The sequence below is a fragment of the Globicephala melas genome, chromosome 15 (assembly GCF_963455315.2).
Source record: "Globicephala melas chromosome 15, mGloMel1.2, whole genome shotgun sequence".
NCBI classification, from domain to species: Eukaryota; Metazoa; Chordata; class Mammalia; order Artiodactyla; family Delphinidae; genus Globicephala; species Globicephala melas.
The window spans coordinates 22,143,769-22,159,441 of NC_083328.1; the positions used below are offsets into that span (position 1 = coordinate 22,143,769).

Here is a 15,673-nt window from a genome sequence, read left to right on the forward strand (position 1 = left end):
TTAGAGATAATTTTGAGTTTATACAATTTTCCCCTTATGCCCTGACTTGACAGTAAACTACTTTTGTTCTCCCTCAGGATATGACTACTGTATTTTAAAATGTCCTCAAACATTTCTGAAAAGCAACTAGTCACTAATTTAGTGAATTGAATGGAGAAAATGTAACTAGTTCTTAGGTTGAAATTAACTACATTTTAGCTGAAATGATGCCAGTGGAAATGGAATTCTCATGTAGAGGATCAGTCAGTATCAACTAATAGGATTCTAGGACTAGAAGGAAATTGCAGTGCCATCTGTGTGTCTTTATACAGAATTATGCTTAAATCCCTCCTTTGAAGAAGAAGGTTTCAGGAAAGATTCCACAGTTTCTTTGGATAATATCTTCATCCGGAGCCTTAAATTTGGTCACTTGATACTTAAAGGCACATGCTTTGAATTTATGAGTGTGTAATGGCCCAAGAGTAGTATGATAGATAAGTTAGGTGCTGTCTTTAAAAACAATTTGCTGTCTTAAAAAAACAATTTTTTTTCCTCATATGGAATGGGACTGATTAGTCTGATAAGGATCCTTAGTATTTACTTAGTATTGCAGAGTTGACCAAAGATTCTAGTTCTTCAAACATTTGTAGTGTCCTAATATAAAATATTTTAAAGCAAAATTCTTAGGGCTAAAGTTGAAACAGTTGTCTTCTACTTATATAATGAGTTACTATAAAGTCAAAAGCTAATAAAATCTATATACTTACTAGTTTAGATCCTTATTTGGTAACACACACTTAACTTTTGCGCACAATACTTGCCTTTCTTGGATATTTGTAAGGTGCAGTTGATTTTTTTACATGATCCTGAAGTTCAAGAGTTAATTTTTCTGGGTTGGATGATTTAAAGGGTGCAGATAAGACAACAAAAGCTTTCACTACCTGCAGGAAAAAAAATCAATTTATATTGATAGATTTGCTTTTCAGACACATCAAGAATTTGGACCAATGCTGAACACTAACTGGTTCTTTATTGAACCAGTTAGATATTACCCACCCGGACTACCCTTTCCCCACTGAGCCTGGTTTAATTTCTTGCCCTTTCTGATTGGCACAAATTATTCCTTATTAAGAGGACATGTTTTATATAACTATGTAAAATTTCATTTTCTGTAGCTATATCATGACAATGAAATCCAAGACCCAGCTTTGACTGATTTTCCCAGTATTCAGTCTCATCTTCTGAAATATATTATCTGAGACTAGTGGTTCTCAAACTCGAGTGTGCATCAGAGCCACCTGGAGCATTGTTAAAACACAGATGGCTGGGCCCCATCCCAGTTTCTCATTTGTAGGTCAGGGAAGGGGCAGGGGTATTAGAATTTGTATTTCTGCCAAATTCCTGCGTGCTACTGATGCTGCTGGTTTGAGGACCACACTTTGAAAATCACTCCTTTTGACTAAGAGTGCCATTAAGTGCACCTTGTAACTCCCCACTGGGGCTCTCTGGGGTCCTTCCCAGTGCACTGGAAAGATGAGCTACTCAATTCTGAACCTCTTCAACCCCTAACACCTCTGAGACTTACCCTGTGTGAGGAGGAGGCAGGAACACCGAGTAATAATAATTCCCCTTCAGTCAAACGTAATTGGGCAATTTAGAAGTTTTGGGAAACACCATCACAATTTAGAGCATGGTGGGAGCACTTCAGGGGCTCAGCTGGCAGTCCTGGGGTTGAAGGGTTAAACTTAAGCTTTGTCCATTAAACATACCACCTGTCTGTCCGTAGCCCTCATACAGCATTAGCCCAGTTTGCACTTTCCACTGTTCCAGCACCTCTGGATTGAGTGGCTCCCCTCCCATCAGGCAATGCGGAAGCTTCTTGAATTTACATCTGAAGAGAGAGTTGCATGGGGTCTTTGGGGAGAGAAGTATGAGTGGCTTTCATTGCCAGATAACTAGGACATTAGCAACAAGCAAAGAGCTAGGAGAGGCAAGTCTTAGGAAAGTTCATTCAGTGAATATTTGTTGAGCACCTACTCTCTAACCAGACATTGTTCTAGGCACGTGGGGCATGTTATGATTAAAACAAAGATTCCTGGTGGAGTTTACACTTTAGCAGGTTATTCAAGAGAGGAAAAGGTTGGAGAAAATGCTAATAAGGATATTAAGCACTTATTATGAGCCAAGAAACATGGCAGCTAATATTAATTGAACATTTTTTATGTTCCAAGGGCTTTTGGAGCACTCTCATAATCTTCACAAACCCTATTTTTTAAATGAAGACATTGAGGCTGAAAAAAGTTAAAGAACTCTTCCAAGGCCTCCCAAATAATAAAGAACAGAGTTGAATAATCTGTACTCTGCACTTATCACTTGTCAAGTATCTCACTCACCACGCATGCTGCCGACATTGAATTCTTACCAGAACCTCGTGAGGTAGCTCTTAACTATCTCTTATGGATGGAGGTAAGGCAGGCTTAGCAAGGTCCACTGTTAGAAAGTAGCAGAGCCCTGCCTGTTTGACTTTGGAGGTTGAGCTTTTAACCAGTGTCTTACTACTCAGCTGCCCAACAGGACTCAGGTGAGAAAGCTTGGAACAGCCCGACCGATACAGTGAGCCCCAAAATGGGTAGTAGGGTTTGGTAGGACATGAATTGTGTCTATTCCAAATAGAATAGCCCTTGAATTAATCTTGAAGTGTGAGCAAGATGTTCACATTCTGAGGGCCACAAGGAGTTGATCAGGAAAAGAGAAGATTCCTATCTGCTTTATTCTGTTTCTCATAGAATTCTCCCTCCTAGATGTCTACACCTTGGGGAAACAAAGGATGTCCTTTTTCTGTTTGTTTTGTTTTGGCTTTGAAGCATCCACGTTTAGGGGAGAAAGGGGTGACTGTGATGACTTAAATTGTTTCTCTCTTCCTTTCTCTTATGTGTTGAATTCATATTAGTTAAATAAATATACTTCGTAACTTCACCTAACGTTCAGGTGATTTGGCTAAGTTGAATATAAGCTTCAAGTCATAAGACTTTATTAACTTCAAGACAGTATAAATGTAGTTGTGGGTTCTTTTTGGGTGGGGGTGATGGGAGTGCTGGGATTGTAGAGCTCTGGTTGTCTCTGGAAAAATGTTCAGTTGCCCTTAGAGGCTTTCCCAGTGATTCTTAAACTGGGGATGCGGGGGGTGGGTTGCCCCCCAGGAGACTCTAGGCAATGTCTGGAGACATTTTTGGTCATCATCACTGGTGGAGAGGGATGTGCTACTGGTATATAGTAGGTAGAGGCCAGGTAGAATGCTGCTCAACATGCTACAAAGCACAGGACAGCACTCCATGACACAGAATTATTTGGTTCAAAATGTCAGTAGTGGCGAGACTGAGAAACTCTGGGCTATCCTGTGCCGAAAAGGGGAGATCCGTGATGCTGGATTATAACTTTTGTTTGTGGTTCAAGTGGAGATTTCTGCCCAAATACCTCTTAAGGTCTTTTAGCACAAGCATCCAGTACACAGTGGGAGCGCTGCACAGGGTCATGATGGGATAAGTGGTAAGCGGCTGGATGATGGAGAAAGACACAGATGTCAGCAGTGGTTAATTAAAGGTCATGACTGGAGGTGATGTCTACAACCTCTTATTCTCATCCATTAACATGTGCTCATCTCATGGTCATTCAGTAAGAAAGAAAATACAGTAATATGATAGTTTTAGGCCTTTCTGGGTGGGTAAATTTACTTGGCAAAAAGGAGAAGGAGCCAGACATGCTGCTGTGGGGATTGAATCAAGGTCAGTTCCTAAGTTCTTGCTTGATCAGTTGGTTAGATGGTATCATTTACTGAGCTAAGACATTAAGAGTTCTATTTTGTGGATGTTTCACTGGAGATATCTAAGTAGAGGTGCCAACTAGGCAATTGGATACACATGTTGGTAGTTCAGGGGAGAATTAAAAAAAACAGTTTTCCTGCCTACCTTCCACAGAGGGTGTACCCAATTCTGAGGCTGCTCTGAGAGTGCTGGACCATGTTGGGAGAGCCTGTGGTCCCACTGGCGAAATAAATGGCCATTGGTTCTTGAATTCCTGTCTCCACACAGCTGTGCTCTGCAGAGGTGGTTCTGCAAAGTATGGGCCCCAAGATGGTGGCTGAACATGGCAGACCAGTCTAGCTCTGATATTTCTTCTATGGTATTTTTGGAGTTATGACACTCCAAAGTTGTTGGTTTGAAGTGGGGATTCCCTTTATCTTGAAAAATACTCCCCAAGTGTGTAAATTTCAATGTGAAATTCATGTGAGTTCAAAGTCCTCTGTCTTCTGTGAATTTTGTGGCATCTTTAAGGTTTCTTGGGGACTCAGCCGAATGTTGCAGAGTTGTTTAGGATAGGGGTCTTAGAAGTGGGGGAACTTGCTACCCAGGGGATGTGCAAGACAACTATTATGGAGAAGAAAATAGGAGAACTTCAAATTATATGTATTTTAGAATTCATTCTTTAAAATGTTTATTTTTGATATTTGTGTGATGCACAAAAGTACACGAATATAATTTATAAATAAATAAACATGTATTAGGGGAGTGTGGTAAAAAATATTTTACTGAGGGATGTGCATATTCAATCTGACTAATACTACCTTAGGGAATTACTACACTGCTGAATGACTTTATTAACTTGAGAATAATCATACTAGTAATCATAATTACTATAATTCTTACAGAGTGATTACTCTGTGCCAGGCATTATGCTAAAAACGTTACATGCTTCATCACATTTGATTCTTCTACAACTCAGTTGTGTAGATACTATGCTATCCCTATTTTACGGATAAGTTACAGAATTTTAGAGATGTTACTTGACTTATCCAAAGGTACTCAGTTTATGAAAGACACAAGCAGCATTCTCTGGCATGGCCTTGGGAGAGAATTTTGGGATTGACCAATAGGATTTGGTTTACATTAACTAGTAGGATAAAATTTTATTCCAACAAAGGAAACTGCCTTCCTTCAACAGAGTTTATATGGCTTCCTTTTATAAGCTTCTCTGGAAGGATTTTTTTTTTAAATGTAAGCTACTTAACAGCTCTTTGAAGGATAATACTATTAATTAACATTTTACTCCCTTTTTTTACAGTTTAGGAAGGACTTTCTCACATATTAGCTTATTTTATCCTCAAAACAACACGATATATGTGCAGTATAATTATCTCCATTCTACATATGAGGAAACCTGAGGTTAAGTGATCTGTTTGTTCATTCATTCCTCAGTAAGTATTTCTTAAGCACCAACTAAATGGTAGGAACTGGGGATAGAGTGATCAATCAAACAGACAAAGAGTGCCTTTGCCTTCTGGGAGGTTACAATTTAGGACAGGGGTTGGCAAATTTTTTTCTGTAAAGATCTGGACAGTAAATATCTTAGGCTTTGAGGGTCTTAGAGTCTCTGCTGTAGCTACTCAACTCTGCTCTTGTAAGATGAGAGCAGCCATAGACAATGTGTACTCAAATGGGTGTGGCTGTGTTCCAATAAAACTTTATTTATAAAAGTGAGTACCAAGCCAGGATTGGCTCATGGGCCCTAATTTGTCAACCCCTACTGTAGAGGAGAAAAATAGACAGTAAATAAAGGAACAAATGAATGGATATGATATTTGGATAGTGATGAGTACCATGAAGAAAACAACAGGATGTGATAGAGTGGCTTGGAACTCTACTCTAGACAGGTTGGTCATGGACACCCTCACTGAGGATAAAACATTAGAGCTGAAATCTGAGGAAGGCGTCAAGTGTGAAAAGGACTAAGGAAGAGCATTCCAGATGGAAGAAACAGCAGGTGCAAAGGCCCCGAGATGGGCCATGTTCAAGGAATAAAATGGTGGCCAGAGGGAGTCAAGGCAGTGAGAGTGTTGGGAGTTAGGCAAGAGCCAAGCCAGGCAGGATACTCATCTCAGGCCCTGGTAGGAAGCATAGAAATGGAAGCAGAGCTACATCCCTTCCTTCTGTCCTTAAACACTTAAAAAAAAAAAAATTATTTATTTATTTTTGGCTGTGTTGGGTCTTTGTTGCTGCGTGCGGGCTTTCTCTAGTTGCAGCGAGCAGGGGCTACCCTTCGTTGCAGTGCATGGGCTTCTCACTGCGGTGGCTTCTCTTGTTGCGGAGCACGGGCTCTAGGCATGGGGGCTTCAGTAGTTGTAGCATGTCGCTCAGTAGTTGTGGCTCGTGGGCTCTAGAGCACAGGCTCAGGAGTTGTGGTGCACAGACTTAGTTGCTCTGCGGCATGTGGGATCTTCCCGGAACAGGGCTTGAACCCATGTCCCCTGCATTGGGAGGCGGATTCTTAACCACTGCGCCACCAGGGAAGTCCCTTAAACACCTTTTATTAGGTGATTCTTTCCTGGGAAGAAGCCTAGATCAACCCATAGTATGCTGAGTCCTTGGAATCAAGGAGACTCTGAGATGTAGTTGTGACTGGTGTTATTCCTGGCACTGCAGGTGAGGCAGGGAAAATACTCACTGAAATAACTCTCGGAAGCTGAGCCACCGATTCTGGCTGTGTGGAGACAACAGGAATTTGGTCTTCAAGCCGGGACACTCTGAAACAATGGACTCCACTGCTGGGATCACCTCCTCACTGGCTACAGTGCACCTGGCTTTGGATGCTTGCAGCCAATGGAGGATGTCTTTTGCTGTCAGCTGGGTTGTTCCTGGCGTGGAGACAAGCCCCGGGAAAGAGGGAGGGCCCTGAGTAGACTGTGGACTGTGGAAACTTGGACTTCGTGTCTCGGTGGCAAGGAGCTATGAAATCTAGCCTTCAGCTACCCTTGCCTTGGTCCCCAGGGACATCCCACAGGACCCTGATCCCTGGGAGATCCTTAGAGCACTGGCTTCAGAGTCTGACAGTCCCTGGATCTGATCCTGTCCTTGCCGCTTACTAGCTTTGTGACCTTGAGCATCTTACTTGATCTTTCTGTGTGTTCCTTTCCTTCTCTGTAAAATGGGGAAAATAATAGTGTCTGGTATAAAGTAGGCATTATAATGGTGGCCTATTATTATGTATCATTTTTGTGGAACATTTGAGTCATTATTATGTAACACTTAAATAGCATTTTACAGGTTATATCACATTTCATGAACATCATCTCATTCAATCCTCTGAATCAGTGGTCTCCAAAGTGAGTTTGGCAAGATAATCCACTGGGGATGAGAGAAGAAATAAGAATTAAAAAAAAAATTATTTGAGATATTAGAATTCTGTTTATGGCTTTATCTCATTTTCGTATGTATTTTATAATATACATACTATATTAGCAGAGTAGAACAACTTAAATAACTATATCCAGATGGGAGTATATGTGTCCCAAATATTTTTATTGATAGACTGTGTAACCATAAAAGCTTGGAGACCCCTGTTCTAAGCAACCATGTAGGTCCATGTAGTTGTTGCCATTTGATGGAATATGAGATTGGGTCGTAACTGGCAAGTGGCAGAGTCAGCCCTCAAACCTGGGTCTCCCCGGTGGTCTGGCATCATCAAAGTTCGCCTACACTACTTCGGCAATGCTTAATTTATCCCACCTTCTCACTTCATTCTAAACACTGGCCTGAGATGGGCCTGATTTTAAAGTACTAGTTCCTTATGAGAAGAACATATATGGCAGAATTAGATGAAAAACAGAGGGAAGACGGTTTGCACTTTCTAAAGCAAATCAATGGAAAGAAAGTGGAATGTATGTAAAGCATTACAAACCGCCACTACCATTTATTGAGTACTTGATAAGTGCCTGCTATCTCACTTAAAATTAATCCCAGCGTATAGACGACAACCAGCCCAAGGGTTGCAAAGTGAGTAAGTGGCAGAACCAAGATTCAAAGATACACTTCCCAGACTCCAAAGACCTGTGTCATATACCAGACTCCTTATTTCTTGGTGAGTTTCCTAAAGTCAGCTAAATAGGGAGATGTGGAATTGAATTCCTAGGAAGGAAACTTTAATTACTGCATATATTTTATTTTATTTATTTATTTATTTTGCGGTACACGGGCCTTTCACTGTTGTGGCCTCTCCCATTGCGGAGCACAGGCTCCGGACACACAGGCTAAGCGGCCATGGCTCACAGGTCCAGCCGCTCCACGGCATGTGGGATCTTCCCGGACCGGGACATGAACCCGTGTCCCCTGCATCGGCAGGCAGACTCTCAACCAGTGCGCCACCAGGGAAGCCCTACTGCATATATTTTAAAAACTCTTACATGTCATCCCCTCTTGAGAAAATGAATAAATATGTGATGATAAGGAAGTTAATCAAGAAAACATCTCTTATCATTCGCTCAATATAAAAATATAAGATTATTTATTTTGCAAACCGCTTGTTCTTAGTGGCTCAGAAATTATTAGTACTCTTGGTGGATTTGTGATGTGAATGTATTCAATGGATAGGTTGGGGGTCAAGAGGACTAGTAATATCCACAGAAATTCACTCTTGCCTTTAAGAACTTTTGAAAACTGTTAAAAAACAAAAAACAGCAGGGCAGGAACCTAAATTCTGAGACCAAAGGTAAAAGTCAGATTTGGTGGTTCTCAGTGACAATGGGGGAATTTCCAAGAGGGGTGAAATGGTGCAGGGTGGTCAGAGGTGGTTTCTCTTGTTGGCTTCTGTGTCTCACTGATTTTTCATTTTCCACATCCTGCAGCACTTCTTTATCCTGCTCTTCACCATCACCCTTCATGTCTGAAGTCCATAGTGTCAGATTATCACATAACGATTGCATGATACGTGTAGAGTCCTTGTAGCTTTCTTCAATCAGTGTATCCAGTTCTGCAGCTGCAGCATCAAAAGCTGCTTTTGCCAACCCGCAGGCATGGTCAGGGGAATTAAGAATTTCATAATAGAATACAGAAAAATTGAGAGCAAGACCTAAGTGAATGGGATGTGTTGGAAGTTCTGCCATTGCAATATCACTAGCAGCTTTGTAAGCCACTAGGCTGTTCTAGTGGCTTACAGCTCTAGGCTCTAGGCTGTTCTCCTTCCTGTCGTCTCCTGTGGCAAATTCAGCCAGATACCTGCGGTAGTCCTCTTTGATTTTATAATTAGAAAACCTTGCCCAGAATGTCCAGAAAACAGATTAACTTTAGCTCAGTCTCAACCATTTGCCAATATTCTCCCATCATTTTAGTTTGTCTTCTCCTCCCTTTTTTTTTCTTTCTGTTCAATGCTGCTGATTATTCCCCAGGAAGCTCTCCTAGGTCCAATCACATTTTTATATGCAACAGATAGGAGGTTTCTTTCTTCAGTTGTCAACTCCACATCCATCCCTGCTGCTTTCTTCATTGATTCCACCATTGTGTTGTGTCGCCCAGCCTGCTCGGCTAGCTTCACATGGTGCACCTCCCAATCATCCACAGCGGCGGCGGCTCCCGCGGGGTCTGCGGGCCTTGGATGGAAGGGGATAGCTTCTCCGACACTCTCCCACAATTTCTTTTATTTTGTTTGATTGTTTCCTTGGCTTTTCCTTGTTTTTTTCACGGCCCTCTTCACTAGAAAGGAGCTCTTTGGGTAGGGACATTTTGTCAATTACCATTTACTTCCCAGAACCAAAATAAGGTCTGGAACATATTTGGTCAATGAGCGAATGCATGAATGAGTGAACACAGGGACGTGTATTCATTTTGTTACTCTCAGTGAAACATTTGTACCAGTGATTCCTGAACAATTGTGGGTCACATTTTCCTTGAGAGTAGTGTGGACATAAACACACGTGACCATGCTGCAGACAGCATCAAATGCTCTATTTTCCTTATGAAAAATTGCACCTCAACCCATTAGCCTTAAATTGTCCAGGCTTCTTAGGCCAGAACATATGCATGCCTTTAAATGCTTTTGGGAAAAGGTGCGTGTGAAGTCGACTCAGCCCACAGAATACTTTTAACCCTGCAAAACAAAGGAAGCCTTTCCACTGCTCCTTGAGGGAGCCTACAGACTGGTTGAGACCCACAACCAAAATTATTTTAGAATAAGGTCCATACTGCTCTCTCTGACACCAGCAACATGCACCAGGGTATTGGGTTGCTATCCTCATGCCCACCGCCAATCTGGGGATGGTAGGTGGTCAGTTTGAAACACCACAGCCTTCTCTTACATCAAAGCAGCAAATTCTTGCTTTACCAAGTCTTCCTCTGGTTGTGAAGTGATGGAAGTTATTATTTGAAGGTAATAAAATTGGTTACTTGTGGGACTGATGGAAGTTATTTCATCCATCTGCCATCTCTAAAGCACTTTTCATGGAAAACAGCAGCCAAGGATACACGCAGTAAGTTAACAACAGGTATGTAGCTTCCTCTAGGTTTGCATTCTGACCCTGTCATGTGTATGTCACCAAATGCCAACTTTTAAAATAAGCTCTCACAATCAAGATGGTGATGCTAGAGAAATTGTCTGGTATAAACTGAATTTCACATATTTAAAAATGACCAGAAATGCTTTTTTTTTAAATGAAGAAGATGAAAGAGAAATGGAAAACTAGTGTAAAGAATGTGAAAATTTGGTTTCACCGAAATATTTTCATGGTTAAACACAATCATCTGCCGTTTAGCATGTGTAAGTAGTAGTCTGTATTTATGCGGCCAGTGCTTACAGCAGTACAAATTATGCAAATACATGCATAAATTCTACGCTTCATTCAACACTCAAAAAACCCAAAGATTGGGCTTCCCTGGTGGCGCAGTGGTTGAGAGTCCGCCTGCTGATGCAGGGGACATGGGTTCGTGCCCCGGTCCGGGAGGATCCCACATGCTGTGGAGTGGCTGGGCCCGTGAGCCATGGCCGCTGAGCCTGCGCGTCCAGAACCTGTACTCCGCGACGAGAGAGGCCACAGCGGTGAGAGGCCCGCGTACCGCAAAACAAAACAAAACAAAACAAAAACCCAAAGATTTCTTTGTTTTCCAGTCCCTGGGTAAGACACGGCCTGGTAGAGGAAAGTCTTTGTTGGAGCGGTGCACCAGCTGAGTGACCACCTCGCTGAGAATTTCCCAGGACGTTCCCAGAACGGCCAGGAGGGGGCGCGCGGTCACGGCTAACGGGCACGGGGCGGTTTCCCTCCATGCAGTGCGCAGCGAAAGCCGGCAGGGGACGGGCGCACGCGTCTTCGCAGACCAAAGGCGCCTCAGGGCAGGGCGGGCCCGGTTCCCGCCCCACGGCCTCTGGCAGTGCTTCTGCAGTGAGAACCGCAGCTCCTTTTCCAAAGGTTCCGTGTCTGAAGGAGCGACTGCGGAGGCCCTGGACCAACCGCCGTGCGTAGAAACCTTCCTCAGCTGGCTGAGCGCTGAGCGGGGAGGTTTGTGCGGCTTCCCCGGGACCCTTGCGTTTTCCGCGCTGTTCCTGGTGTTTTATTCTTTACTTTCTTTAAGAATGTTTGAACAAGGCTTATTTTTTTACTTTTTTTTTTTTTTTGCGGTACGCAGGCCTCTCACTGCTGTGGCCTCTCGCGTTGCGGAGCACAGGCTCCAGACGCGCAGGCTCAGCGGCCATGGCTCACGTGCCCAGCTGCTCCGCGGCATGTGGGATCTTCCCGGACCGGGGCACGAACCCATGTCCCCTGCATCGGCAGGCGGACTCTCAACCACTGCGCCACCAGGGAAGCCCTGAACAAGGCTTATTGACTGAAGTATCCGTTGGTTGAGGGCTTGACGACTCTACATCGGAGCTGCAGTGGCTTGTTTCCTTGTTTCTGTACAGATTCCAGGATGTTTCCGGGGAGAAATCCCAGCACGAGCTCAGAGGAAGGGGAGATTCCGTTGAGTGGGACGTGAACACACTCAATACTCAATATCGGGACCTTCGAGGAGAATGAGCTGAGGACCCGCTTTCCGAGTCATGTTGGAACCAGAACTCCAGGTAAAAGGCGGAAACGCACTCCAGTGCATACATGCTTTCACTAATTTTTAATGGCTCAAGTTTTCCAACAGCGTTGAAGTAGCTGAAAACTATGGAGAACCTGACAAGTAAGTGTAATAAAACTTACGTTATTTTAAACTTAAATATTTCATATATACCCAAGCAGAATTTATTATAATTTTACTTTACTGTCTTTATTAAAAGCAAGGTCACTAATGTTTTAAGAATATACTTGTTAGCTTGTCTCCTTTTCAGTTGAGAGACTTTGCTGTGTTTTATAATTTTTCATGCTATGACGATCTTAAATAATTTTGAATGATTGCAGCTTACTAAAACCTCATACACAGGACCCCACTGTTACTTATTGTTAATTAAATGATCAAGACCACATTACAATTGGTTAATATGGCACTAAGCAAAATCTGTGCATGAGTTTTAGAAGCAGCAGCATGATGGTGTTTTTAAATATGTGAACATTGATGCTTACCTTCATACATTTCCAATTTCTATATTTTTCTTTTTTGCGTATTTTCTTTTTTTTGGTTAAATTAATTTTTATTTATTTTTGGCTGCGTTGGGTCTTCGTTGCAGTGCGCGGGCCTCTCATTGCAGTGGCTTCTCTTGTTGTGAAGCATGGGATCTAGGCACGTGGGCTTCAGTAGTTGCAGCACGTGGGCTCAGTAGTTGTGGCTCAGAGCGCAGGCTCAGTAGTTGTGGCGCACGGGCTTAGTTGCTCCGCAGTATGTGGGATCTTCCTGGACCAGGGCTCGAACCCGTGTTCCCTGCATTGGCAGGCGGATTCTTAACCACTGTGCCACCGGGGAAGTCCCTCTTTTTTGCGTATTTTCTAATTCAGATATTATATTCATATGTCTTCCTACATTTTACATTCATCACCCATACATTCAAGGCTTGTTTCATTTGCTGTAAGAAAGGAGATAGGCCTTGTACTGAGCATGTGGCTTTATTTAATATCAGAATTGGTTTTTATATATCTTTATTAACTTTCAACTGAGTTGAAAATATCATCCTGTAATGACAAGTTATTATCTATAATATATATAATCTAATCTCATTGCATCAGGATGATTTGATTTCATCATAGTGTATTTCTTCATTTGATATTTATGTGTATGTACTTATTGAATATATGTATACTAGACATGAGACTATCCCACCAGTTCATCGAATTTGAAAAAGGAGAGGTATTTTTTCTTCTTATATTCTCAATATTTTCCGGGTCTAACCTAACTTCCTAGTAACATTTAAAATTCCTTTTGAATTTTATTACATAAATAAGGGCCATATCTCCATCCATCATTAGCTATATGGTTGTGTATCAGCAGTATAATAACCTATAATTCCTCTTAACTCAGAAACATTCTGAGCTTTCAGTATACTCTTATGATCTCCTAAGAAGTAAATTAGTTATTGCATTAAACTTATCAAAATCTAAGTCACTTAGATAAAATATTCTTTTATTCTTTAAATTGATTTTATCACTTGCTGGAAAACATCATCTAGTAAATTATGAATTTGAATAATTCTTTTAAACCCTTCTGTTTTAGAAAAGACCATGGTGTGAAACTGTATCTTTGGGGTAACCAATTCTACTTATGTTCTGTCAGTGAGCCAAAGATGGCTCTGGTGTATTGGCGGGCTGGTATCCCCTGTTAGCTCAAAAGCCTCCTGGTGCTAAACTCAAATTTTTATACACTGAGTTTTTTAAAACATAGCCTCAGTAAGAGAGTTTTAGTCATTTACGTTGTTCCTGATTTTCATATCCCGTGAAACTGTGCCCAACATCTGCTAATTGTAGGTAAGTTCAACCCTGTAGCTCTGCAAGACCCCAAGCTACTGCTGCCCTTCTGAGTGCTCTGAGACTCCCAGCCTGGCTGCGCAGGGACCTAATTTAGGCACGTCAGCTTCCTTTCCAGTTCCCCTCTTCCCAGAGAGGTGCCTGGCCGCCTTCTGCTTCTGGGTAGTAGCCTTGGGAAGGTCTCCTGCTGTGGTGGACTTCTCTTCATGCAAACCTTGTCAGACTTGCCCACATGAAGCTTGTTGCATGTTACTGCCACCTCATGGTCACTTCTTTCTCCTTCAGCCTGAAACCCCTCAAACTCACTGTACATTCTGCCAATCTTTGAATATCTCTTTGAATTGGAAATATTTGATTCTGTTTGTTACTGCTGAAAGGTATTCATGGGGACAAAATAAAAACAAGGATTATTCAGAACTGAGCCAGTCACAATGAATCACTTGGCTATTTGTTCCTTTTTTGAAAATGTTCAGCCATGGTGTGAAATAAACTCTCTTTGAATTGGAAATATTTGATTCTGTTTGTTACTGCTGAAAGGTATTCATGGGGACAAAATAAAAACAAGGATTATTCAGAACTGAGCCAGTCACAATGAATCACTTGGCTATTTGTTCCTTTTTTGAAAATGTTCAGCCATGGTGTGAAATACACTCTCTAAAATCTCAATATTGTCTACCATCCATGGTGACCAACTTTACAGAGACACTTCAAAACCAGAAAACCACATAATTGTATAATACACAATATAATGTTATATGCATATATGTATTATTTTAACATAAAATAGGTAAAATGGATGTTTCTGTGAATTATATATTATTGTGTAGTACTTGATCTAATGTATACATAATGGCAGCATAAATGCTAGTATTTAAATAAAACGGGTACAATGAGAGTAGTTGTGTCAATTACTAGTTACTAACTAATAGTAGGAGTAAATAGGCAATCACATGTAAAAAGATAAAACAATGATTATTAAAAACTTAATTTTATAATAGATTTATTTTTTGAATTTAAATTAAATTAAATTTTTCTTTTTGGCCGCATTGCATGGCATGTGGGATCTTAGTTCCCTGATCAGGGATCAAACCTGTGCCCCCTGCAGTGGAAGCGCGGAGTCCTAACCACTGGACTGTCAGGGAATTCCCTATAATAGGTTTAGATTTGCGAGAAAAAAAAAAAATTGTGAAGACAGTATTGAGAGTTTCCACATGCCTAAGACTCAGTTCGCCCTAATTGTGAATGTCATAACACTTGGTACCTTGTCACAATTAATATCCAAAATTGATACAATATTATTAACTAAAGTCCACATTTTACTTAGATTTGCTTGGGTGGGTTTTAACTTTTTCTGTTCCAGGACCCAGCCCAGCTGGCACATTGTATTTAGTCATCATGTCTCCTTAGGCTCCACTTGGCTGTGACAGTTTCTCAGACTTGGCATATTTTTCATAATCTGGAAAGTTTTGAGGAGTACTGTTCATGTATTTTGTATAACAGTCCTAGTTGGTATATATCTTATGATATTTCAGATGTTTAGACTGGGGTTATTTTCTGGAGCAAGGAGGGGTGAAGATCACGAGGCAAAATGTCATTCTTATCACTTCATCTCTAGGGTGTTTACTTTCGAGATGACTTGTTGATGTTGCCTTTAATCACCTGGCTGAGGCAGTGTTGGTCTGGTTTCTCCTCTGTCCACAGAGTACCTTCTCTTTGATTAAATCACTATGTGCACATCGTAAGGAGTGGGAAGTTATGTTTCTTGTCTTTGAGGACTGAGTATTTATGTAATCGTGCAGATTTTTTCTCTATGGAAAATGTTTATTTCTCTCCATATGGACTCCTTGAAATTTCTTTTATGTTTTCTAGAATAGTGCAGTACTTCTTTATATGTTTTCTTGCTCAAATAGTTCCAGCTTTAGCCATTGGGTTCTCTTTCAGGTAGCTCCAGTGTCCTGCTTGTGCACCCTGTCTTTGTTTTTTGTTGTTTTGTTTGTTGGT

General features: G+C 41.5%; 1 protein-coding gene and 1 pseudogene across 1 annotated transcript; both read right to left on the reverse strand.

Annotated features, from left to right (window-relative positions):
• Positions 1-1,683: 1,683 nt before the first annotated feature.
• LOC115861046 (acyl-coenzyme A synthetase ACSM4, mitochondrial-like) lies at positions 1,684-7,491 on the reverse strand. Its single transcript, XM_060284559.1, has 4 exons — positions 7,467-7,491; positions 6,478-6,667; positions 3,945-4,088; positions 1,684-1,870 (listed from the first exon to the last, which is right to left on the reverse strand). Exons 1-4 carry the CDS (start codon positions 7,489-7,491, stop codon positions 1,684-1,686), a joined length of 546 nt encoding a protein of 181 aa, XP_060140542.1.
• Positions 7,492-8,524: 1,033 nt separating this feature from the next.
• On the reverse strand, positions 8,525-9,357 carry LOC115861366 (14-3-3 protein epsilon pseudogene; annotated as a pseudogene).
• Positions 9,358-15,673: the final 6,316 nt, after the last annotated feature.